At 65.0% G+C, this 22979-nt stretch overlaps 5 protein-coding genes across 5 annotated transcripts; 4 read left to right on the top strand and 1 right to left on the bottom strand.

Annotated features, from left to right (window-relative positions):
* Nucleotides 1-11: 11 nt before the first annotated feature.
* On the top strand, nt 12-4077 carry CHLRE_12g547800v5 (uncharacterized protein). Its single transcript, XM_001693928.2, has 9 exons — nt 12-493; nt 607-672; nt 893-992; nt 1279-1336; nt 1711-1837; nt 2119-2256; nt 2590-2721; nt 2931-3078; nt 3364-4077. Exons 2-9 carry the CDS (start codon nt 641-643, stop codon nt 3544-3546), a joined length of 918 nt encoding a protein of 305 aa, XP_001693980.2. The 5' UTR covers nt 12-493; nt 607-640; the 3' UTR covers nt 3547-4077.
* A 54-nt stretch (nt 4078-4131) lies between these two features.
* CHLRE_12g547850v5 (uncharacterized protein) lies at nt 4132-6607 on the top strand. The gene is made up of 5 exons (XM_001693929.2): nt 4132-4318; nt 4435-4503; nt 4758-4831; nt 5272-5353; nt 5754-6607. The coding sequence occupies exons 1-5, from the start codon at nt 4207-4209 to the stop codon at nt 5861-5863; spliced, it is 447 nt and encodes a 148-aa protein (XP_001693981.1). The 5' UTR covers nt 4132-4206; the 3' UTR covers nt 5864-6607.
* A 3-nt stretch (nt 6608-6610) lies between these two features.
* On the bottom strand, nt 6611-9721 carry CHLRE_12g547900v5 (uncharacterized protein). Its single transcript, XM_043068916.1, has 5 exons — nt 9426-9721; nt 8981-9256; nt 8278-8745; nt 7985-8098; nt 6611-7634 (listed from the first exon to the last, which is right to left on the bottom strand). Exons 2-5 carry the CDS (start codon nt 9188-9190, stop codon nt 7566-7568), a joined length of 861 nt encoding a protein of 286 aa, XP_042919064.1. The 5' UTR covers nt 9191-9256; nt 9426-9721; the 3' UTR covers nt 6611-7565.
* Nucleotides 9722-9821: 100 nt separating this feature from the next.
* On the top strand, nt 9822-11537 carry CHLRE_12g547950v5 (uncharacterized protein). The gene is made up of 3 exons (XM_043068917.1): nt 9822-10306; nt 10507-10608; nt 10786-11537. Exons 1-3 carry the CDS (start codon nt 10196-10198, stop codon nt 11161-11163), a joined length of 591 nt encoding a protein of 196 aa, XP_042919063.1. The 5' UTR covers nt 9822-10195; the 3' UTR covers nt 11164-11537.
* Nucleotides 11538-11591: 54 nt separating this feature from the next.
* On the top strand, nt 11592-22957 carry CHLRE_12g548000v5 (uncharacterized protein). The gene is made up of 10 exons (XM_043068918.1): nt 11592-12000; nt 12305-12518; nt 12668-13185; nt 13587-13714; nt 14300-14592; nt 14941-18349; nt 18695-18907; nt 19261-19482; nt 19799-19924; nt 20301-22957. The coding sequence occupies exons 1-10, from the start codon at nt 11844-11846 to the stop codon at nt 22629-22631; spliced, it is 7611 nt and encodes a 2536-aa protein (XP_042919062.1). The 5' UTR covers nt 11592-11843; the 3' UTR covers nt 22632-22957.
* The last annotated feature ends 22 nt before the right edge of the window (nt 22958-22979 follow it).

The following is a 22979-nucleotide window of genomic DNA, read 5'->3' as shown; positions in this document are numbered from 1 at the left end:
CAAAAGCCATGGTTGACATAGCGCTGCTCAAGGCGCTGCTAGCTAACCAGCAGCGCAACGCAGGCGGACTAAGCGTCCTTTGCGCGCACTAAATGGCTAACTATTTGCGCAGTGCAGAATTCACATACCACCCTCTGCTTTTGCTCGACTAGGAATCCAACCTTCCTGTCCCGCGCACCAACTGCCGAGTGCGGAATTCACATGTGTGTTCCGATACGGAAGCTTTGCATTGGCACCCATTCAATTTTGCGTTGTTAGCTCAAACCCTACAAGTAGCATACCACCCACGAACGAAGCGGAAAGGATCGTGTTAGTGGGACAATAAAATGGTTCCTCCTGAAGCCACGCGGAAGCGCCTGACGCGCGTTCCATTACTGCCTATTGAGGCAAAAGAAAAGCACTGCGTCTGCGTCACTGGTGCAAGCGGCTATGTTGCCGGGCCAATCATCGAACGACTCCTGCGAGCTGGCCATACGGTTCACGGAACGTGCCGGTGAGGAAATGAATGTGCGTGAGACCGGCCAGCGGCCTGCCACGCTGGAAACGGTCGGGTTCAAGCATTCAAGCACCCCATCCACTACCGTATAACAAGTTCGCCTGTGGCAGGAACCCATCTGACCCCGCTGTCGTGGACGGTCTGATGGCGCTACCTGGCGCCAAGGAGAACCTCAAGTAAGTGCCTAGCCCCTTTGACATGCGTGTGGAGTATGCGGTGCCCCCACCATGAAACCCCATAGCAGACCCCACAGTCCCACGCACACGCGCTCGCCTGCCACATGCATGAGCACGAGTCCAAGTGTCCCCAATTGACGCACGCGCAGGTATGCATTTTACCTTTGTTACTTGATCCCGCTCCATTCTGCAATGCCACCCTGCCTCGCTCCATCTCCAGGCTCTTCAAGGCGGATCTGATGGATCCGGGCTCATTCGATGGCGCGGTGAAGGGCTGCAGTATTGTCATCCACACCGCCGCGCCCGTACTCGTGGAGCAGGTCCGTACCGTAGCCGTGGCGGTGGCGCCGTTAGCGGGTTGCCCAAATGGAATAGCATACTTGCTTCGGCCGTGGGAAAAGTAAGCAGGGGGCGGTGCCGGCTGCGAATGGCTGTGCTAGTGCGGTGCCAGTGCCTTGTGTGCCGCACCTCCGCATACATGTGAAAGTCACTGTGTGACGTTGGTACGGTATGGGAGTAGTTCTAGTTCCCGGAAGTGTACGTCCTGCAAGGGCCTCGATCCGGTGACCGCTGCCCCATCCCACCCACCATCACGCCCATCTGCAGGGTAACCTGAAGGAGAACATGATTGAGCCCATGGTCAAGGGAGTGGACAACGTGCTGGGTGGGTCGGTGGGTGGGTGCGCACGGCACATTGCAAGTGGCCGTGTATTCAGCCGCCACAGCCTTTGGGGATACGTCGTGCCAGGGCCTTGTAACTCCTTCCAGACGCAGCGCTGTCCCCTCAGCGCTCCACCACCATCGATGGCATGCCTCCTGCGGCTCCTACTGGGAGGGGCGCGCGTCGGGGCCCTCGCACATCACCCCCTCGCCTGAAGGCATACGGCCGCGGCGGCGGGGTTTCTGGCTTTTGTATCAATAAGTTAGGATCACCGCCGACCGCCCTGCCTCCTTTTCTGTGTGCTCTCACGCCCGCAATTTACTACCCTTGCCTTTTTCCGTGTCGTTCCTGACCCCCAATCCAACGCACCTCCCCAGGCTCTGTGGAGCGCTGCACTACCGTGCGGCGAGTGGTCATGACCAGCTCCATCGCCGCAGTGGGCTACAGCGTCAAACCCGTGCTCACGGAGGACGACTGGGAGGCAGAGGGCTCCGACACGCAGCTGTGAGCAGTGGCGGCGGGGGCGCTAGTACTCCAGCACCGTATAGTGGCGGCGTTGCCAGCACTCCAGTACTCCACTAGTGGCCTCGTGCCGCACTGCGCCGCTGGCACTGTGCTTTGCGTTCCTGAAATCGTGCCTCGCGCCTCCTGCCCCGGTGGTGTCTTCCACGTGCTGCCCTCCGCCCATCGTTTCCCACGTGCCGGCGTCCCGCACCTGCCGTTCTCCTACCCACAGTCTCACACGGTCATACCCGCCCCTCCATCGCGCCCCGCCCCGCCCGCAGCGAGTACGCCTACGGCAAGCGGCTGTCCGAGCAGCGCGCCTGGGAGCTGGCGGGCAAGCAGACCCGGTGGAGCCTGGTCACGGTGCTGCCCAGCATCATCTTCGGCCCCGTGCCGCTGACCCTGCGCAGCGCGCCCAGGTGGGTGGGGCTGGGGCTGGGGCTGGGGCTGGGGCTGGGGCTGGGACTGGGGCTGGGGCTGGGGCTGGGGCTGGGGCTGGGGCTGGGGCTGGGGCTGGGGCTGGGGCTGGGGCTGGGGCTGGGGCTGGGGCTGGGGCTGGGGCTGGGGCTGGGGCTGGGGCTGGGACGAGGGAGGGTAAGTCAAATGTTGGTCAGCGGCAACCGGTGTACGGAGGTGGGCGTGTTGCTGCCCCAATCGCACCATCCAACCCACCACCCACCACCGTCGCCTTCAACTTCTAACCCACCAGCAAACCCACCCGCCAACCGTCCATCTTGTCACACACCCCGCAGCACCAAGTTCATGCAGCAGTTGCTGACACAATGCTGGCCGCTGGTGGGGAACCTGTCGTGGCCCACGGTGGACGTGCGGGACGTGGCAGCAGTGCACACCCTGGCCGCCTTCACGCCCAGGGCGCACGGCAGGTGGGGTGGGGTTGCGCACAGGCAAGCGCTCTAGCGCCTGCATACATGCGCGGGCAAGCGGGCCCGTGTGCGGTGGCCGGGTGGGTACGAGGCGAGGCAGGCCAGCCGCTGCATCTCCTCCCACCTAATTCTAACTTAGTCCAAACCCAGTTCTCTCCCATTTCCTTCCCCTATCTCCCCGCATCTCTGCCCGCCACCGCCACCACCAGGTACATGTGCAGCTCCCGCAACGGCTCCATGTACGGCGCCACGTACGCCATCAAGGCGCGCTTCGAGGGCTTCTGGCCCGCCAGCCTGGTGGCGCCGCAGTGGCTGGTGCTGGCGCTGGTGCCGCCGCGGCAGCGGCCCTACATCAAGGTGGGTGGCAGCGGATGGAGGTGTGCGTGTGGGTATGTATAGGGTCCAGGTTTAGGGATCGGCGCTTGTGGCGTGCGAAGGCGCGGCCATGTGCATTACCTCTTCATGGAACCCCTGGCTAATGCCTGTGGGTAGCGCTTCGTCTGTCCCAGCCCTGCACCCTCCGTTGCAAGCATGCGTGCGTGCGTGCCGAAATGGTGTCCTCTCCTGAGGCCACGCCACCGTCTGCCTGCCTCCACGCTTCTCCCTCCTCCCTCCTCCCCCTGGCCCCCTCCTCCACCCCAGTCCATGTGGGGCAAGTGCCCGCAGTACGACTCGCGGCGCGCGCTGTCGGACCTGGGTTTGTCGGGCTGGGTGCCCCTGGAGGACTCGCTGGAGGACATGACGCTGGACCTGGCGGCTAAGGGGCTGGTGAAGGAGCCGCCGGGCAGGGTCGTCGGGGATGGGGGCGTTGCTGCTGCCCGGTAGTGAGGGAAGGGCCCGGCGAGGCCGGGCCTGGTGCCTGAAGAGTGTGGTCGGGGTAGTGCTGGCGGCGCAAGGTGAGGTGGGGCGGTGGCGCGGTGGCCAGCGGGTGTCAGGAAGGGCGGGCGGCTCCCTAGAAACACAATTTCTCCGTATGGTTTGCAGTTACTGTCCGTGCGCCCGTGGGGCCCCTTCAGCCGGCATCGTGCGGTCAGCCCCGCCCGCGTCAGACACATGCCCGCCCAGTGCCGCTGTGCGGTCGTGAATGGTATAGATGAGCATAAGGGCATCGTGTGATGGTTGCGTACATGTCCTTCGTGTTCCATGTGGGGTTGAAGCAGGTCCTTTGGCGTTTTGGGGGGGGGCATTAGATAAACGAGGCTCGTCGTGTGTCTGCAAGCGTGGTAGTGCACCAGGGCGTGCCACCTTCGTTGACGTATTACTCGAAAACGTAGCTGAATAACCGTTTGTATTTACTCGCAAATAGCTGTATATTTTATACAAGGCTCGGCTGCTGCACTGTAACGTCACTTCACAAACCTACTCGACAAAACCATGCTCGGCGCTTTGCGCGTGACATCGTCTCGTCCATGCTCTTCACGAGCTCAATGCTGCAATGCTCGTAGACAGCCATTGTCCACATGCGTAGCTCGCCGATGCGCAACCATGCAGCTGCAAGACGTGCCTACACGGCGAGGCCCGGCGCCAGCTCGTTCTGCTGAGATTGACTCCTACCTCTTGAAGCCTCTGACCGGAGATGTGGAGTTTGAATCCGCCTGTGAGAAAACCCAACAGTTGCTTGGAGCACCCGACCCCACCCTACTTGCGCCCGCAGAAGTTGCCACGTCACTTTCTGCACCGACCCATATCCGTGCTGCATTTCTTTCTGGTCAGGGATCTCGACCGCCCTGGCGACCTGGCTGGACGAGGAGTGGACGGTGCTGCCAGAGCACCAAGTCTTGGGTAGGTCCGCGCCCGGAGCCTCCCAGCACATACCCCCACGTACATGTCAACACACCAGCACAAAGCAGGCTCGCGGACTTGCTCGTCGATGACCGCGGTACCTTCCATAAGGGCGCCCAGTGGGCGAAGCATGGCGATCGTGAGGCTTGCCTTCATCATCCCCCGCATGCTATCTGCGCTTGACGTTCTTGTGGCACAGCGTCTATCCTCCATCCCTGACTCGTGCTTCTCCTTGTGCACATGGCCGGCTCCAGCCAAGGCGGCGGCTGACGCGTATGTGGGGCTGCGGCGTAAGGGCGAGAACGACATGGGCAACCTAGTGCTGGCGGTGAGAGAGACGGGAGCAGCGCGTGAGGAGGGGGGGCAACATTGATGTGGGGGCTAGCCAATTCATTCACGTCTGGAGTAACTCATGGTTGGCGGGGCTCGTGGCACCACGGTACCATTAGGCGCACATACGGTGGTGTATGCTTTGCGAGTCCAGGGTCTGCAGTAGTGTGCCAGGGAGATGACCGGAAGTGGGAGGTGACGACGTGATGGGGCGGTGTGCGCACGGGCTGCATGTCCCAGGATGGGTGCAGGGAGATGTGCGCGGGTTCCTGTCTGGAATAGGGAAGGAGAGAGGGCGGCTGTGGACAACGAGCAATTGCGGATCTCATGTACAGCTTCTGGAGGGAGACACCGAAACGCTGTTGTGCCAACAATCTGCGCTCGTACTCGACCTGCGTGATTCGCTGCTGTGCACGTCGTGCCTTCGCCGCCCGCCAGGTGGCCTCTGAGCTGCTGAGCCCCGAGCTGGCACCGGCGTTCCGGGCGTCCTTCACCAGCCCCTTTGAGGTCTCCAACAAGCGTGAGTGACTGATGAGTGATGGCTTGATGAGCGGTGGGGACAAGGGTGCTTTCTTGCACAGCCCCTCGCAAACAGCACTGCACTGGCCGCCAGCTAACCAGACATGGCCCATAGTGGCCGTGGGGGCACCAGGACCCTCTTGCTGAATCAGCCTGCCCACGGCGTCTACCTTGCCATCGCCTCAGCCCACACTACCCTGCCTTAGATGCGGCCCAGACCGCAGGGCGGCCACCTTTGGGGCGTGGCCATGCCCTTGCTCATAAATGACATGCCCTTGCTCATAAACGCCATGCAATCCAGCGAGCGACGAGTTGGCTCACCACTGCTTAACCATACCGCCGCTCAGCTGTCCAACCATACTCACCACTGCTCTCACGTGTTGCGGTGTTTGCTGCCGCAGTGTCTGAGACTGTGATGCTCAAGGATGGCTGCGACGTGTGCTGCACCAGCGCCGCGGACCGGGAGCGGATAGAGCGGGTCAACCAGCTCATGAGCGGGAGCAGCATGTGAGAGCAGTCGGGTGGGAGGCGGGGTGGCGCGCCATGATAAGTGATGAGGTACACGCGTGAGGAGTGCATAGAGCTTGTTTCATGGGCTGTAGCGCTGGAGGGGTGGTAGAGGCGCGTGGGCACGCATGGCAACAGCACGGAGCTTGCGGTAGTTACTCGAGGACACGTGAGGACAACCGTTCGCAGACTGGGCAGCTGGTTGGGAAGGAGCGACTGAAGCGTGTGGCGTATGAGGCAGGGAATCCACTTGTCGAGGTGGTTGATAAACAGTTGTAGAGTCATACATGATGCGATGGGTTTGGCGGCAGTTTGCACGATACGAAGGGGCTGCGGGACACTGAGCCCAGACCGAGGCCAACAAGACGTGAGCCCGACAATGAAGGGGGAGGATCCGCTAGTTCTCCACGTAATATGACACACACCTGGACAAACGTCAAGCATTGCCGTCAGAACACAGCGCGCTTTGGCAGGTTCTGGGAGGCTTCGTGTGGGTGTGCGATGGAACGTGCCCTGCTCAGCCTGTCGGGTGATATCGTGTATGCGGCACGGCGCAACTACCTAGGCCCCCGAGTGCACCGGGTTTTGCCGCTAGTGACCTGTGCGCGCGTGCCGGTATTGCTGTTGGTTTGCACCCCTTGCATGGCGGGCTGCATGGGCCTTGCCGGGGGGTTGATAGCACCCAACCGCGACCTGGCTCGCTGGTTGAGTTATAACCAGCTTCCTGCTTACGGCGCACATCCAATGAATTGACCAAATGAAGTTACAAGACGCCCCTCGATGCAGAACCGCTCTGGCCTATGGTGCCATATATGGCACGTGGCATCGTGGCGCAAGCAAGACGCAAAACCGCCGACATAACGCAGATGTGCTACCCTGAAGCCCAGGCCAGCATTGAGGCTAGGGTTGTGAGCACCTGCATCCTTTCTGCGTGACTCCAGGCACCTCGACAAAGACATGGGGCCCGTGCGTTCCGCATCATGTTCTCACTTGAATTGCCCCGAGGTTCGCCCGTGTGTCGACGCTTGACCATGAAGGTAATGAAACGCTCTGTCTCTCCACTCAGTCCCTCCAGTGTTCGCTCTGCAATCATGCACACGCACACGCACACACTGTGCGCCATCCCCTCGACAACTGCATCCTCAAGTCCGCAGCAACAGGACCACGCAGGCGGCAATGCCCTTCGCTGAAGCACCTGCAGCAACCTGCGGTACCCATCACAGCCACGAATTCATTCTATTGGCCGCCGTGCTGTCGCTATCAGGGTCTGCAGACCTCCGCATGAAGCCCGTGCCGCATCTGCAATGCAGATGATCGTGCAGTTCACACCTCGCTCTAAACGCCCTACAACGTCTCAGCTGGCTTTCCGCTCAAAACTACACAGCAGCAGCCGCAGAAACAGCAATGTGTCAGCATTCAACAGTCTAAACGGATAAATTTACGGCACCATTCATCCAGGCGAGGCCTCAGTGAAGCGCAGGTGCGCATGCCATGCCCGACCCCACACGTCAGTGGCAAGTGAACAAAAAGTTAAGCTGTAACAACAACGAACACTAAGTGTGACACGCAAGACCCGTTCCAATGAAAGAGGCGCAGCCAATTGAATCAGGAAGACTATTTACATTCCCGTCTTAGCATGTCCCTGGCATGCGCACCGACGAAGCAGCAAGCACATGCATTCCGGGCAACCTGACGCCCCTCCGCCCTCACACCGCGCCAGTGAAACGCTTGAGTGCCTCGTAGGTGGTGAAGGCAATAGCCATACCTGGCAGCACCTGGAGGCGGGAAGCAAGGAGGGCACCGAAGCGGCGGGAAAGCGGACTTGTCAGAGCCAGTGGCCCCGAGCTAGGCCCCAACAACTTCACTCCCCCCAACCCCACCCCACCCCCCACACACACCACACACACACACACACCAGCCCAGCAACCCTTGCCCCCGTGCTCCACACCAACGGTGTCCCCCTTATGATTCAATCACTCCGTTCTCCATGAACGGCTACCCCCCCCCATACACCCCCCTGTTTAGTTTGGGCTGGAATCTACAACCCCCCATACCCCATTCCCCCACCCCTCCACGCCCTCCCTCCACAACCTCCCTCCACACCCCCGCCCCCTGCCCCGCTCACCTTCATGTACTCGGGCCCGATGCCCCTGTAGAAGCCCGCCAGCCCCGCCTCGCGCCGCACCGCCGCCACCACGTCCCAGTACCGCATGGCGCCCAGCGCGCCGCGCTCGTACACCTGCACACCGCACAGTCAGGGATGCTGTCATGAACAGGTTCGAATCGTCCAGGAGCCGCCACCCAACCCAGGAATGCATTGGGTGGGTACAGGAAAGGTTTCGTCGCCCCCCTGTGCGCCTACGCCCCGTCTTCTCGCGTATGTCGGACCCGCATCACCAGTGAGAGGACGACACGCACCTGCAGCCTCCGCCGCACCACATCCAGCGGGAACGTCAGCGTGGACGTGACCAGCCCCGCCGCACACGCGCTGGCGGCACTCGTCAGCGGCGACGGCGACGGCAGCGCCTGCTCACTACCCCCGCTCCTCCCACCCCCACTCCCGCTCCCAACCCCACTCCCGCTGCCGCCGTCAGCCTCCGCCTTCACCGCCGCCTCGGCCCGCGCCTGCGCCTGCAGCGCCAGCCTTTTGAATGTGTCATAGAAGCAGAAGTTGAAGGCCAGGCCCGGCACCACCTGCACCAGCGTGGCACCCAGGCCCTTGTACAGCCCCCGCACGCCGTGCTCCGCCAGGATGCGGCTGAGGGCGGCCCGCACGCGGCCGCGGGTCAGGAAGCGAGGCGCCGGCATCCAGCGCAGCCCCGACCCGGGCGCCGCGGGCGCCGTGTCGGCTGCAATGCGCGTCCGCAGCAGGTCCAGCGGGTACGCCTGTGGTGCGGGTTGGGGCAGTGGAGCCGTGCGTGATGCACGACGTCACTCACGCAGGTGGCAGACGCCAGGCATCTCCTACACGCAGCTTGTCTAAAGCCATGCCACGTGCCGCTATGGCCTGCCCGCGCGAGGCTCACGCCTCACGCCTCACTATCCCGAGGTCCCACGCCCTATGCCGCGAGTCGCCACACAAGTACGCCCGGCTCCCAGCGCTCCCGCGGCCCGCACTCACCGCCGTGCACGCCACCAGCCCCGACACCGCGCCCGCGGTCCAGGCCCGCGCCGCGTCGTTGCTCACTCGCCCCTCCAGCGCCCGCTTGGTGGACTCGTAGGCCCAGAAGTTGGTGGAGGAGTAGGGAATGCGGTGCATGATGGTGACCAGGTTGCCCTTCCACAGAGATGCTAGCCCCTCTGTTGTGACCACATGCCGGAGCGCTGCCATCACGCCAAGTTGCCGGCTCGCACCCGCGGCGCCTGTTGCTGGCGCGGCGGCTGCGAGAGCCTGCACCTGTGGGAGTTTTGAAGGGGTTGGGTGTGGGTAGGGATGGCGTGCCGCGCATGGAGCAGGGCTGCAGCACCTGAACAGCGATTACGCAAGCCGCGAGGGGAGCGTGTGGCCTCCAGGCTGGGGGGCCAGGTTCCAACAGAGCGCCGAGCTGGACGTTCCAGAAACGTACCTGATACAGGATAGTCAGGCGAGCGAGTGGCGCCGTGCACGTTTTCGCCAGTGCGCCCGAAATACCTCCACACAGCGCAAGCTTAACAGCGTTGTGGGCTACTAGAGGTGCCGCATCGTTGGTTTCGTCGCTGAGGAGGATTAGCTGCGCATCCTGCGAGGTTCTCCCGGAGAGACTCGACCACAACAATGCGTGCGTAATTTGTGGCATGACTCGCTCGCGAGACATTTTATGATTGGCGAGCCAAGCCCCAGGTCGCGTGCCTAGTCTCCCGAAGTGTATGGGTGCTCAATACATCCCGCACGTATTTGGACTAGAACTGCTAGTCTGCTGCAAGAACGCGCGGCCATCGACTGCAATCGACTGCAATCGGTCGCTTTTACAGTCCACCCGCAACATTTGAAGATATCAGTGATTTTGCTTCTACAGTTGAAGCTGCCCAATCTCAAAACTCCATGACCTGCGACCCTCGTGACCCCGACCCAGGCGACTCAAAACCCTTGCTCGCAAACGAAGCTTTAGTAAAATCCCTTGTTGCATCACGATTGCTCAGGCACCTGCGGCGCTTACGATAATGTCAGCAGCGTGAACGTTGAATAAGGAGAACACGCACTACCCAGACATCCGCACGGGGACCCCCCGGTTATCCCCCAGTTACTTTGCTGCACCGGAGTAGAGCCAACTCGGGTTCGAGCAGAGCCTAGAAGGTGACTTCGTCGCAGACCTTCTCAACGCCTGCGGCCCGGGATTGAGGAGCCCGGCGGTGCGGCATGGGAAACGCGTCAAGTGGGGGCTCGGGCTGGTCGCGTGACCCCACCGCGGCCGGCGGCGACCCGTCTAGGCCCGAGTACTGGAGAGCGCAAGGCGACGCGCATGCACAGGTGCGACCTTCAGTGTGCAAGCAGTCGCGTGAAAAGTTCTGGTTGCACGGAACTGCTCTGCGTGACGACCACGACAGCAACGCTGGTGCCGCGGTTAGGCACCCATGGGCACTGGGCACTTGTGCTAGTGGCAACAATGCAACTGAGCGGACGTGTCGCTGCAACGGCGGCTGTTGTGGTGCCCTGACGTGCAAGTACAGGCGCGCAACGCCGCCTTTGCGGCCAGCAAGGAGGCGTACCGGCGGGGTGACCACGCCCGGGCGGGGCAACTGTCGCGCGAGGGCAAGCAGCACGCGGCACAGGTACGACAGGCAGGGGCGTGCAGCAGTGCGTTTAGGCAGCGACTTAGGCAACACCTGCTCCATGCCGAAGGGACGTCTTGAGGATGCTGTATTATGCGCCTAGGGTCCCTTTAAGTGACGGCTCTGGCCATGGAGTAGCAAACAACAAAGTACCGGCCGTGCTTGGCTCACTTGCAGTGTGACGAGGCGAACGCGCGAGCGGCGGCGCTAGCGTTGGCACAGCACAACACCGGCCGGAGTCTCGGGGAGCTTGACCTACACGGTCTGAGGGTCAAGGAGGCGATAGCAGAGGTGGAGAAGGCGATAGCGGCGGCGCGTGCCTCCAACCCGCCGCAGCAGCGCCTGGTGCTGATTGTGGGCAAGGGCCTGCACAGCGCGGACGGCGTGCCGAAGCTGAAGCCCGCGATAGAGGGGCTGGTGCGTCGCCACAACCTGCGTGTGACACCGGGGGTTCCAAACGCGGGGTGTATTCTGGTGGAGTTTGTCAAACCGAGCGAGCGGGGCTGGGCTGGAGACGTGCTGGCGTGGATGACGCGGGGCTGCGTGATCTGCTGAGCTTTCGTGGCATTTACTTGTACCGCTGAGAAGGAGGTGGACACTGTCTGCAGGATATGCATGTGGGGGCTACCAAAATAGATGCAGCGCACTGAGGAAACGGCGCGTGCGTGCGTGATTGCTGTGGTGTGCGCGCGTACATCTGTAGTGCACCCCAACTGTCGGCCCAGGGAGTTCCAAAAGTAATGCATGATGATACTGGCGAAAAAGAATTTAAGAATGCGGATGTTACAGAGGGGACAGTCCCCTCTGAAAAGAATTTAAGGTCTATGAATGCTGGAATGGGCAGGATGGTTCGGGGTGGATCCGTGAGGGGTCCGAGCGGACGGGTTCGTGGCGTGTCATGGCGGCCGCGAGCTCTAGGAGCCTGAGTCCCAGGCTTTCAGGATAATTGCAATTTCGATCATGAAGATACCATGCATATAGCACGTCTGTTACCGAGCCTAAATTCTTGGTGGGCCGGCGCTGCATGGGCGGCCGCTCTGGACATAAATTGCCTGCGAGCACCGCCTTTCCTCGGGCCGCGAGCCCTTTCAAGACAACACCAAGAACAAGAACTGTGCTGTAGCTGTTCGCCATTCAATCAAGAACAAGCTAAACGAGACGCACAACTCGTCGTGCCGTCGCGGCGAGCGTGCGAGCTCCGATTGCCACTGCATAGACTACATTAGTCTTTTGCCATGGCATCAGCTCTCGCGCAGCAGTTGCAGGCGCTGCAGAAGCAGCGCCAGCCGGCATTGGCCCCGGCGCTGAAGAAGGGCAAGCCGTCGCTGCTGTTCGACGCCCAGAAGGCGGCTGATGTCGATCTACAAACAATCTACGATCTGTCGACGCAAGGTGCGCCAGCCAGGGTTCATACGGTTCGCCGGGGGCCGCCATCTGTGTCGGCGCTATGGCGGCCGGGGCAGTCGACTTGTCCCGGGCTACGGTCATGCAATGGTGCTCCCGCTTCAAACTAGTTGTTGGTTAGAAGCGCTGAATGCCCACCGGCGCTCTCGCGTCAATCGCCCGACGGCAGCGGGGTCCGACCATCCTGCCGACCCCGCCTTGCCCGCACCCGCATGCCTGCTATCTTACTCTACAATGTCACCATGGGGCTTCACATGCACCTTTCTTCCTCTCCTGTCGCTTTATCGCACAGGTCTGGAGGAGCTGGTCCGCTTGGAGCCGCGCTTTCGTCCCTTCCGCGAGAGCCTGTTCAGCCGGGCCTCGTTGGACATCAACCCGGAGCTGCAGACGGCCGAGTTCCTGTCGCGGCTTGACGAGTCAATCGGCAGTTTCTGCCTGCTGCTGACGAACCATTTCCTGGCGCCGCCCGCCTTTAAAGCACTGGAGTACCTAATCCGCCGCTACAAGTGAGTTAGCCGGCGGTGCTGTCGTGTTGCGGCACGCTCACGCGTTGTTTGTTGGTGCAACAGTCTAGCGGCACGACACAGTTTCATGCCGAGGATGTTCAAACCTGACCGCCTCCACGCCTTGCCTATCTTCTTCCTCACCTCCTCAGGGCCAACGAGCGCAACGTCGACGCGCTGCTGACGGCCGCGCTGCCCTACCACGCCACCAACGAGTTCGTGCGGCTGGTGCAGACGCTGGCGCTGGGGCCGCCCGGCAGCCTGTGGGGTTGGCTAGCCAAGATGCAGACCAGCGGCGCCTCGCTGCCTCGCGACCTACTCGCGCAGCGCGCTGCCAACGACAAGCAGCTCCTCATATTTATCTGCAAGGCCGCGGGCCGCCTTGGCGGCGGCGCAGCCGCCACCACCGGCGCCGAAGGTGCCGGCGCCGCCGCCTCCGGCGGCGCGCTGGCTGGCTTCGCCAGCCGCACCTACCTGTCGTTCTACGCGGTGGTGCTGTGCGAGGTGCTGGCGGTGCTGCGTTCTGTGGGCGAGGAGGCGCTGGCGACGCTGCTGCCGCACCTGCTGGCGGGGCTGGGGCCGGGCGCGGTGCAGGACTATCGGGCCGCCACCCTGATGGCGGTGGCGGAGCTGTGCAGCCGGGCCACACTGGGCCGCGACTTCGTCAAGGGTGAGTGTGTTAATGCGGGTGGGGCTGGGGGTGAGGCTAGGAGCCGAGTTGGGAGGGCGCTTAGGGCCTGGGACCTGGTAACGCTTGATGTGTGGCGTGTGGGCTGTGCTGCGGGAAGGAGGTGTGGCCAGGGTGGCGGGCGGCCGGGGCAGGGGGCCGATGCCGGTGATGAGGACTTATCTTATGGCGAGGCGCCCCACCCGGGTGCTCTGCGCGACACAAGTACAGTTTGTATTCCCTGAGGCATCTCCACCCCACTGCTGCCCCGGCGTGCCCTGCGCCCGCCGCATCCCGTCCTTCTGTCCTTCCTAGCCTATGCACATGAGCTCTGCGTCATGCACTTTGTTTCATACTTGCTCACCCTTCCTTTTCTGCTTGTCCTTCTGTGTTTCTCCTCACAGTGCTCCTGAACACGATGCTGAAGCACACGGAGATTGTGTCGGAGCACATCCGCACTGCGCTGCTCGTGATGGCGCACATGGCCGTCACGCAGCCGCACATCCGTACCCTCTCCGACAAGACACTCAAGGTGGGTCCACACAACACCGAGGCCAATTCGTGGCAGGCAGATGGCTATATGTGTCATTGGTCAGCAGCGTAGCACGCAGCAGCGCTCAGCTTGCTCGCATTGCATACAAGGGATCACAGCCGGTTCAGCGTCAGCGTCAGCATTGTGAGCCAGTGAACGCAGCGGTGGGCTGAGGGTAGACGTTGCCACGTCCTCACAGCCCCCTAGCGGGAGCGCCCGGGGGCGCCGCTGGCGCCCCCTCGTGGGTGCATGGTCCCTTGGGAACACCGTTCACACCGACTTCGCCGCGCCAAGCGCCCCCGCCGGCTTGTGCGCTCCTCCACGCTCGCGTGGGGTCGAGCCGGGCCGGCGGACCAGGCCGGTGCGGCGCTCCGATGCTGATTCCATCGCCTTGGGGAGCCCCGTCGGGGCAGTTACCCTTTGGGTCCTACCCAGCAAAGGACAGACTTTACTTTGTCTGCATATATCACACCCTGCACAGCGGCAGCATCAGCTACTAGTGATCCGCAGCCGTTGCATGGGTGCCGCTACCATGCCTAATCCTTCCCTAACTCTCCTTCGCATGTTTCTCTTTGTCCTTCGCAGTACCTGTCGGCGCTGCCCAACTTTGTCGGCGAGCTGGCGGCTCTCTCACAGCGGCCCAACATCCGCCTGGCGCCGCTGCTGCAGCTGCTGTGCCGCTCCATGGCCGCCGCACTCTCGGCCGCCAGCGCCAGTGGCGGCGCCGCCCGCCGGGCCGAGGCCGACCTTTTGGCGCTGGCACACGGCGGCGCGCTGCGTGGCGAGCCCGCGCATGCGCTGGCGAGTGCGCTGCTGGAGGCTGGCGGAGCTGCGAAGGCCGAGGCGTCGGTGCGGACGAGCTGCCAGAAGGTCCTGCGGTGAGTGCGATTGGCGACGAGCTTTGTTGTGTGCCGTGTGCTTTGTGGTGAATGCATGAGCACGTGCTGTGGCTTGTCCGTGATGGCATACGTAGCATGTAAGAGAGGCACGCTATTCAACGCACGTCAGCGAGAGCGAGAGGGGAGTCTGCTGATGATAAAACCCTTCTATCTACATAATCCTTCCTGACTCCTGAAGGACTCGTTACTTCCCTTATCTCTGAAGACTCCTCTGCAATCCTCTCTCATCCACGCCCGCACCCCAGCCCACGCATCTTCTCCTACCCCACATTATTCCACCCTTTCCACCTCATCCTGCTTACTCGTCTACTTGTTCTTCGCTTTCAGGGTACTGGACCAACGCTACCCCGAGACCACCGATGCCGCCGTCAACGCCTTCCTCGAGCCTCTCCGCGAGCAGCGCCGCAAGGCGGCAGCCGCCGCCGCCGCATCCGCCGCCCCTGCTGACGCGGACGACGACGCCAGCAAGCGCAAGAAGCGACAGAAGACTGACGGCGCCGCCAAGAAGGCTGCAAGCACCAAGAAGACCGCCGCCGGCTCCGATGATGACGAGGACGAAGAGGACGAGGCCGGCGGCACCGCCGAGACGGCCGAGGCCGCCGCTGCGGCGCTGGCGCCGGAGGACCGCGCGCGCTTCGAGTTCGTGCGCGCCACCTTTGCGGCCGGCGGCTACTCGGCGCCGTGCGGCGGCACCATGATGACACTGGCGGCAGCGCTGGCGGCGCCGCAGGCGGCGGTCCGCCGCATGGCACTGCAGCAGCTTGACTCTGACTTGGCGGCGCCGTCAGGCTCCAAGAAGGGCAAGGCTGCTGCTGGCGGCACTGCTGCTGCTGAAGCACCGGAGGCCTCGGAGGCGCGCGCTGCGCTGACGGCGGCGGCGCTGGAGCGGCTGCGCGATGACGACCTGAGCGTCGTGACGGCGGCCCTGGGCCTGTCGTGTCTCAAGGCGCTGCCGCCGGCCGCGCTGCTGGACGCTCTGACGCCGCTGAGCCACAAGCTCGGCACCTACCTGTACGGAGCCGCCAAGCTGCCGCAGCTGCGCGCTGCCCGCAAGGCGGCGCGCAAGGCGGCAGAGCTGCTGGGGCACGCGGGCGCCGCCGCCGTGGGCTCTGCCGCTGTCGTGCAGGCGGCGGCGCTGCAGCTGGCGGCGCTGCTGCTGCCCAGCGGCCGCGACCCCCGCATTGCGGTGGAGGCGGCGCGCGCCGCCGCCGGTATGAAACAGCACGTGCCGATCTTTGCCGGCCTGGCGGCGGCGCTGCCGGAGTTGGAAGCGGCTGCCAAGGGCCCGGCTGCGGACGGCGCTGCCGCGGCCGGCGGCAAGTCGAGCAAGGGTGGCAAGAAGAAGGGTGCCAGCTCCGAGGAGGCCGCCGAGGACGGCGGCAAGAAGTTGTCTAAGAAGGCCCAGCGCGCCGCCGCCGCCGCTGCTGTGGCACGCGGCATTGTCGCTGCCCTGGCCAAGACTGTCACCACCGACCCCGCCGCTCGCTCGCGTGAGCTGTCAGAGCTCGTGGCGGCGTCGGCGGCCGACGCCGCTGCTGGCGGCGCGGCCGCCGCCGCTGCGATGCGGGCCCAGCAGGTTGCCCTTCTGGCTGCGCACGCCGCCGCTGCCGCCGCCAGCCCCACCACCGCCGCTGCCGCGCACACCTCTACTCCTGCCAAGGCGTCCAAGGCCGCAAGCGGCAGCAGCACCACAATGCCGCTGCTCCGTGCTGCCGTTGGCCTGGCGGAGGCTCTGCTGCCCGCCGCCGCGGCGGCCGCCGCCGGCGTCTCTACCAGCGACGGCCTGGACTGGTTCGCCGCCTTCGCCGAGCGCGTTGCCGCCGCCGACGGCCTGCCAACCGCCGCCCTACTGCCCGCGCTTTCCTCCGACCCTTCCGGCTCCCACGAGGCCCTTGTCCTGGGCAGCCTGCGCGCCAACCTGGCTCGCTTGCCAGAGGCCGCCGCTGCTGCCTCTGCCGCGCATGTGGACGGCGGCAGTGCCCGCCAGGTGCTGACTCATCTGGCGGCGCTGCGCGGTGGCGCCGCCGCGCTGCAAGACCTGCCGTCTCTGGTCGTCACCCGCTCCGTCGGCCCTGGCGCCGCTCGTGGCGGCTTCCTCGCCGCCATCTACGCCGCTCCCTCGGCCGAGGCGTCGACACCGGTGCAGCTCAAGGTCCTGGCGCTACACGTCCAGGCGGCGCTGGTGTCTGCCGGCGCCGCTGACGTCAGCAGCTGGCTGCCGACGCTGCTGGTGGCGCTAGCGGCGCCGGAGGCGGCTGTGCGCACCGCCGCCTGTGACGTCCTGGCGCCGCTGGCACAGCTGCTGTCAAGCGGCAAGGCCTCTGCCGGCAAGGTGATGTCGGCGTCCTCGGCCGCGGCACTCTGCAGCGGTCTCCTCGCACACCGCGCCGCCATCTGCCGCGACGCCGATGCGACGGCGGCACTTCTGCGGAGCACCGTGACCGGCTCGGCCGCCGCCGCCACTCCTGAGGCAGCATCTGCCGCCACGCCAAGCAAGCGCGGCAAGGCCGCCCCCAAGACCGCCGCCGACGGCGCCGCTGGCACCACCGGGGCGCCGCTGGCGCTGAGCCCCGGTGCCACCGCTGAAGTGGCCACCTTCCTTGCGTCCAGCCTCTCCGAGGCCGCAGCTGATGCCGTCGGCACCGCCACTGCGCTCGCCATCCTCGCGTGCCTGCTCTCGCCAGCTTCGCCCTCTACCGCCGCGTCTATGACGGCTCCGCCGGCCGAGCTCTTCGCCGCTGCCAGCTCATTCCTGGGCACGGTGGCCGCGGCGCTCCGCGAGCGCCCCGCCGCCGCCACCGCCGCCCACGCCGCCGCTGTGTCTCAGGTTCTCCGCCTCTACACGCCCGCTGCCGCCGCCGCCCACGCCGACCGCGTCGGACAGCTTGCAGAGGTCGCAGAGCTACTGCCGGCCGCCGTCGCGGCTACGTCCAGCGCCGCCAGTGACGCGCTGGCGGCGGCTCGCCTGGCCGCCGTAAGCTGCATTACGCCGGCACTCTTCGCCACGCTGCCGCCGGTCGGCAACGCGGTGCGTGAGCTCTTTGCGGTGCTGCTAGGTCGCTACGAGAGCGACCCCGACGAGGCCGTCCGCGCCGCCGCCCGCGCCTCGCTGGAGGCCGTGCCCCTGTCGGCGCAGCTCATCATTCCGCTGCTCGAGCCCGCCGCCGCCGCGCCCCCTCCCGCTGCCGCCACCGTTGCTGCCCCCACGCCTGCCAAGAAGAAGAGCAAGAAGGCTGACGGCGCGGCGGCTGACGCCGCCGCCGCACCTGCGCCTCCGGCGCCGACTCCGATTGACCCCGCGGCGCTCCGTGACGCCGTGGTTGCGCTGGAGCTGCTGCAGTGGCGCTCGGGCATCACTGCGGCTGCGACGCTGGTGCCGGCGCTGCAGGCGCTGCTGCGGCGTCTCCTGCCTGTGGTCGGCAGCATTGCCACGACGCTCCGCTCCTCCGCAGAGGACGAGGACGAGGCCGCCGATGCCGACCAGGACCAGGCGGCCTCCGATGCTGCTGACGGCGGCAAGTCCTCTTTGGCCGGCTACGCCGCCACGCTGACGCTGCAGGCGCTGACGGCACTGGCGGCGCCGGCGGCGGCCGTTGACGGCGGTGCCTTTGACCTGGCTTTGGCGGTGTCGGCGGCACGCGAGGCTCCCGACGCGGCGGTGCGCAACGCGGCGCTGTCGCTGTTGGCGGCGCTGGCGTCTCGCATGCCGGAGGCGGCGCTGTCGCACGTGCTGCAGGTGCGTGGGGTTTGTGCTAGGGGACCGCTGGGCAGCGGGGCGGGATTTGGGACATGACACGAGGGGCTTGCATGAGCGAGTTTGGATGGGCGGCAAGCGCGTGTGTGGACAGTGGAGCAGGGCGGCCGATGATTATACTTTTTTACATTGCTTTCACAGTTTCTGAGCACACAGTGCTGATACTTCGTAATATGAGGTCCCCGCGCGATCCGCCGCCTTGCCGCCACCAGCCACCACCAGCTCCCACGCCACCTTTGCCCGCTCCACCTGTGCATCCCTTTCCTTCTCACCACCTCCTCACCCCTCCCGCTTCCTCCCTCCCGCCGTCTCCTCCCCCCTCCTCAGGTCTTGGCTGTGGTGCACCAGTCGGCCGCACTCGCCGACGACGAGCACAGCCGCGCAGTGGGCGCCACGGCTCTGTCGGCAGTGGTGCCGGCCTGGGTGGGCGCCGGCCGCCGGCCCGCGGCGCTGTGGGAGCAGGTGGTAGGCTCGCTGCCCGGCCTGCCGCCGCACCGCCGCCTGGACTTGCTGCTGGCCCTGATGCGAGCTCTGCCTCAGGTGAGGATTGTTGAACGGCACGATAAGGATGTACCGTTTGGTGCAAGACTATTGGAATAAGATGCATGCACGAGGTGCCTGAGGCATGGAGGCATGAGAGAGAGGAGATTTTGGCCGAGTGATGACTTCTTAGATGACGAATCCGAGCGGCGACCTATGCAGATGTCCGGCGTTTTGCTGGCTCTGTAGCCGTCTGAGACGACAATCGAGGCATTTGTCTGACGGTTCAAAACCTCCTCTCCATGGCAATCGCATACACGCATACAACACGCACGCCCCTGCACCATTTGATGCCCTAGGCCACAGTGATAACTGAGCAACACCCTTTTCATTCGGCCCTTCGTTCCTCGCAGGTCGAGCAGGGTCTGTCAGACGGTCTGCTGGTCATGCTGCAGCACGCGGCTGCTCCCTCCGCCACCCCCTCCACCCCCGCCGCCGCCGCTGCCGCCAAGACGCCAAAGAAGGCCGGCAAGAAGGGCGCCGCAGCTGCCCCCGAGACGCCGGCTGGGGAGGCTGGCGCTGCGCCGCCGCCCTCCGTGTGGCTTCCGGAGTTGGCTTCGCAGGTCGCGCTGCAGGTGAGAAATTGTTTCGCTTTGTTACTTATATTATTCGTGCATGACATGTGCATACCGGAGGATCAAGACAGATGAGGAGAGACGCCGGTGATGACAAAACTATCACATTTGCACGTCAGTCTTAGCTAGCCCATGCGGACTATTACTACGGTTACTGAGGCTACTCTCCTCTCTGGCACGCACCACATGTAATGGTATCCATCACAATGGTTACACGTCCCCAAGGGTCCTACACGCCGCACGCACTCGATTTCGCCGTTCGCCGCTCCTCCTCGCGCCCAACCACCAACACCTCATGTTTGCGCTGCACACGCAGGTGGAGCTGCCTGTGCGCCTGGGCTGCTGCGCGCGTGTGATGCAGCTGGCGCTGGCCGAGTCCGGCCGCAAGGCGCACACGGCCCTGCCGCGCGTCGTGGTGGCCTTCGTCACCGCACAGCTCAAGGTGAGAGCGGCCCCTCGGGGCATGTATGAATGAGGTTTTGCCGCATTTGTGGTTGCTGCGTGAGGTAGTTACGAATACACGGTTCATACCAGTGCTAACACGCACACAGCACGCGTACGCCTTGATGCATACATGCATACACATCGACGGCCGATGATGTTATCATTGTTACACACACCTACGCGGTGATCCTACGGGTGAACCGCGACTAATGACGACATGCTATTAGCGGATTTCTATGAGGCCTCAGTTATCCAGTGCACAGTTCTCATCCACCACCACCACCGCACCCACCACCGTCTGACTGCATGTTATTCTACAAGGTCCTGATCTTCTCCCCTGCATCCCCGGTTCCCTCCTCCTCTCTCCCCTGCAGCTCAAGGTCGCGCTGTCCGCTGCCACGGCCGCCCACCGCCGCCCCGAGGCCGACCCCGCCCTGGAGACGGCCTGCCGCTCCCTCATGACCGCCTCCCTGGCCCAGATGCAGCTGCTCCAGCCCACCTCCACCTCGGCCCCAGGCACCGCCGCAGCCACCACCAACTCGCGCGCCGTGCTGGCCGCCAGCCGCGGCCTGTATGCGCTGTTTGGGGCGCTGCAGGGCGTCATGGCGCCCGACGCCTACCTGCAGGCGCTGCTCACGCTGGCTGAGCACCCCGCCGACAAGGTCAAGCGCCGCGCGCTCAAGCTCTTCACCGACAAGGTCCGCGGCGTGCGCGGCGAGATTGCCGACCAAGTCGAGCTGCCTCACCGGGTGCGGGAAGCCAAGCTGCGGCAGGCGGCTGACGCCGCCGGCCGCGCCTGCGCCATGCTGCCGCCGCTGCTGGCCGCCAGCGGCGACGCGGCCGCGTCGCCGCTGACGCGGCAGCTGGCGCTGGTGGCCCTGGCGGCCATCGCTACCGAGTTCGGGCAGGCGCAGGCGGCGGCGCTGCTGGCCGGCGTGCCGGCGGTGCTGGCAGCGACCAAGGACTCGCACGCCGCCATTCGCGCCAGTGCGCTGGCGGCGGTGGCGGCGTTTGTGCGCGCGCTTGGGCCCAAGCTGGTGCCTGTGCTGCCGTCGACCGTGGCCGCCGCTGTGGCGGCGGCGGACTCTGCCTGGGGCCGCCTCGCCCGCGCCGGCACGGCTGCTGACGCCGCCATGTCGGATGCAGATGATGAGGACGAGGCCGCTGGCGCCGTCACCGACTCGGACGACGAGGAGGACGGAGACAGCGATGACGAAGGTGACGGCAAGACGCAGAAGAAGCGGAGGAGCAAGGCCAGCAGCGACGCCGACGATGCGGCGCTGGAGCTGAGCAGCGCCCTGGCCAGCCTCAACGCGCTGGTCGAGAGCCTGGGCGGCTTCCTGTCGCCACACCTGGCCGCGGTGCTGGCCATCCTGCTCAACCCGCGCGTGCTCGCCTGCCGCGTGGCCGGCTGCGACCAGTTCGCCGCCAGCATCCGCTCCGCCCTGCCCGGCGCCATCCCCGCGCGCCTGCTTCTGCCCGCCCTCTTTGAGCGGCTGCAGCCCTGCATTGACGCCGCCGCCGACTGCGCCGGCGCCGCCGCCGCAGCGGCGCCCGCCGTGGCGCTGCTGGACATGGTGGGCGCCGCCGCCGCCGCCATGGAGGCCAAGGTGGCGGCGCAGTACGCGGACGCGCTGTTCAACTTCCTGCTGCGCGCGCTCGACGTACGGCAGCGCCGCCCGGCGGCGCTGGTCGCGCACAGCGACGCTGCGATTGACGCCGTGGAGGCCGCCGCCACCCGCGCCCTCGTGGCGCTGACCATGAAGCTAAGCGAGGCCCGGTTCAAGCCCATGTTCCTACGCCTGCTGGAGTGGGCCAGCACCGTGTCGGTTCCGGAGGGCAGCGCCGAGCCGTCGTACCTGGGCCGCATGGTGGCGCTGTACGGCGCGGTCAACGCGTTGACCGACCGGCTGCGCTCCGTACTGGTGCCGTACTTCCGGTACCTGCTGGACTCGGCGATCGCGCACTTGGGCGGCGACGACGGCGCAGCCGCCGGCGCAGCCCGCCGCGGCAAGAAGAAGCAGAAGCGCGCCTCCGCCGCCGCCGCGCTGGCGGAGGCTGAGGCGGCGGCCGCCGCTGCCGACGGCGCCGACGACCAGGCGGCAGCGCAGGTCAAGCTGGCGTGGCTGCTGCGCCTGCGCATCATTCGCGCGCTGCACCGCTGCTGCCTGCACGACACCGTGAGCTTCATCGACGCGGAGCGCTTTGCTCGCCTGCACCCCGCGCTGCTGTCCCAGCTCGAGGCGGAGCCGCCGGCGGCCGCTCTGCCGCTGCTGCTGTCGCCCGCCCATGCCGATGCCGACCTCTCCGCCTACCTGCGCCTGGGCTCCGCCACGCGCTCCTACACCGCCGCCGACGGCGCCGCCGCCACCTCGGGCCCGCTGGGCGCCGCGGCCGTGGGCTGCCTGCTGGCGCTGGCGGTCGCCGCCAACAGCGATGCGCTGTGGAAGCCGCTCAACCACGGCGCGCTTATGCTCACGCGCAGCAGCGAGCCACGCGTGCGCGCGCTGGCGCTGGAGGTGGTGGCGCAGCTGGTGGACCGGCTGCGTGAGGAGTACCTGGTGCTGCTGCCGGAGAGCCTGCCCTTCCTCAGCGAGCTGCTGGAGGACGTGGACGCGGGCGTGGCGTCGCGGGTGCGGCAGGTTGTGACGCAGCTGGAGGAGATCAGCGGCGAGAAGCTGGACGAGTATCTTAAGATTGCGTAAACAGCGCGGAAGAGGTTGTACGTGCACGCACTTTGTAGTTGAGTGGTTTAAATGCGGGGATGGAATGTGATGACGGAGCTGGTGGTGTGCGATGGGACAGTGGTAAGGCAGGAGCTGGTGGTCTGATGGGGATCTAAATAGGATGGCAACTGGAGTGGAAGAGGATGTTGAGAAGTCTGTGTCTGCATTGGCTTCAGGCGAGGTACCGACCCTTGTAAATGTCATTCAGTCACGCGGTCTCCTGGCCATGATGCGGGATAACGGGTTTCCGTACGGGCTTGACATGGGTTTTTGCAAACAGATGAGGGTCCCTTCCAGTAGTCCCTTCCAGTTGTCCCTTCCAGCTGT

Source organism: Chlamydomonas reinhardtii, chromosome 12 (genome assembly GCF_000002595.2).
Source record: "Chlamydomonas reinhardtii strain CC-503 cw92 mt+ chromosome 12, whole genome shotgun sequence".
In the NCBI taxonomy this organism is placed as follows: Eukaryota; Viridiplantae; Chlorophyta; class Chlorophyceae; order Chlamydomonadales; family Chlamydomonadaceae; genus Chlamydomonas; species Chlamydomonas reinhardtii.
The sequence above is the reverse complement of the archived record's forward strand: the minus strand, read 5'-3'. Positions and strand labels throughout refer to the sequence as shown.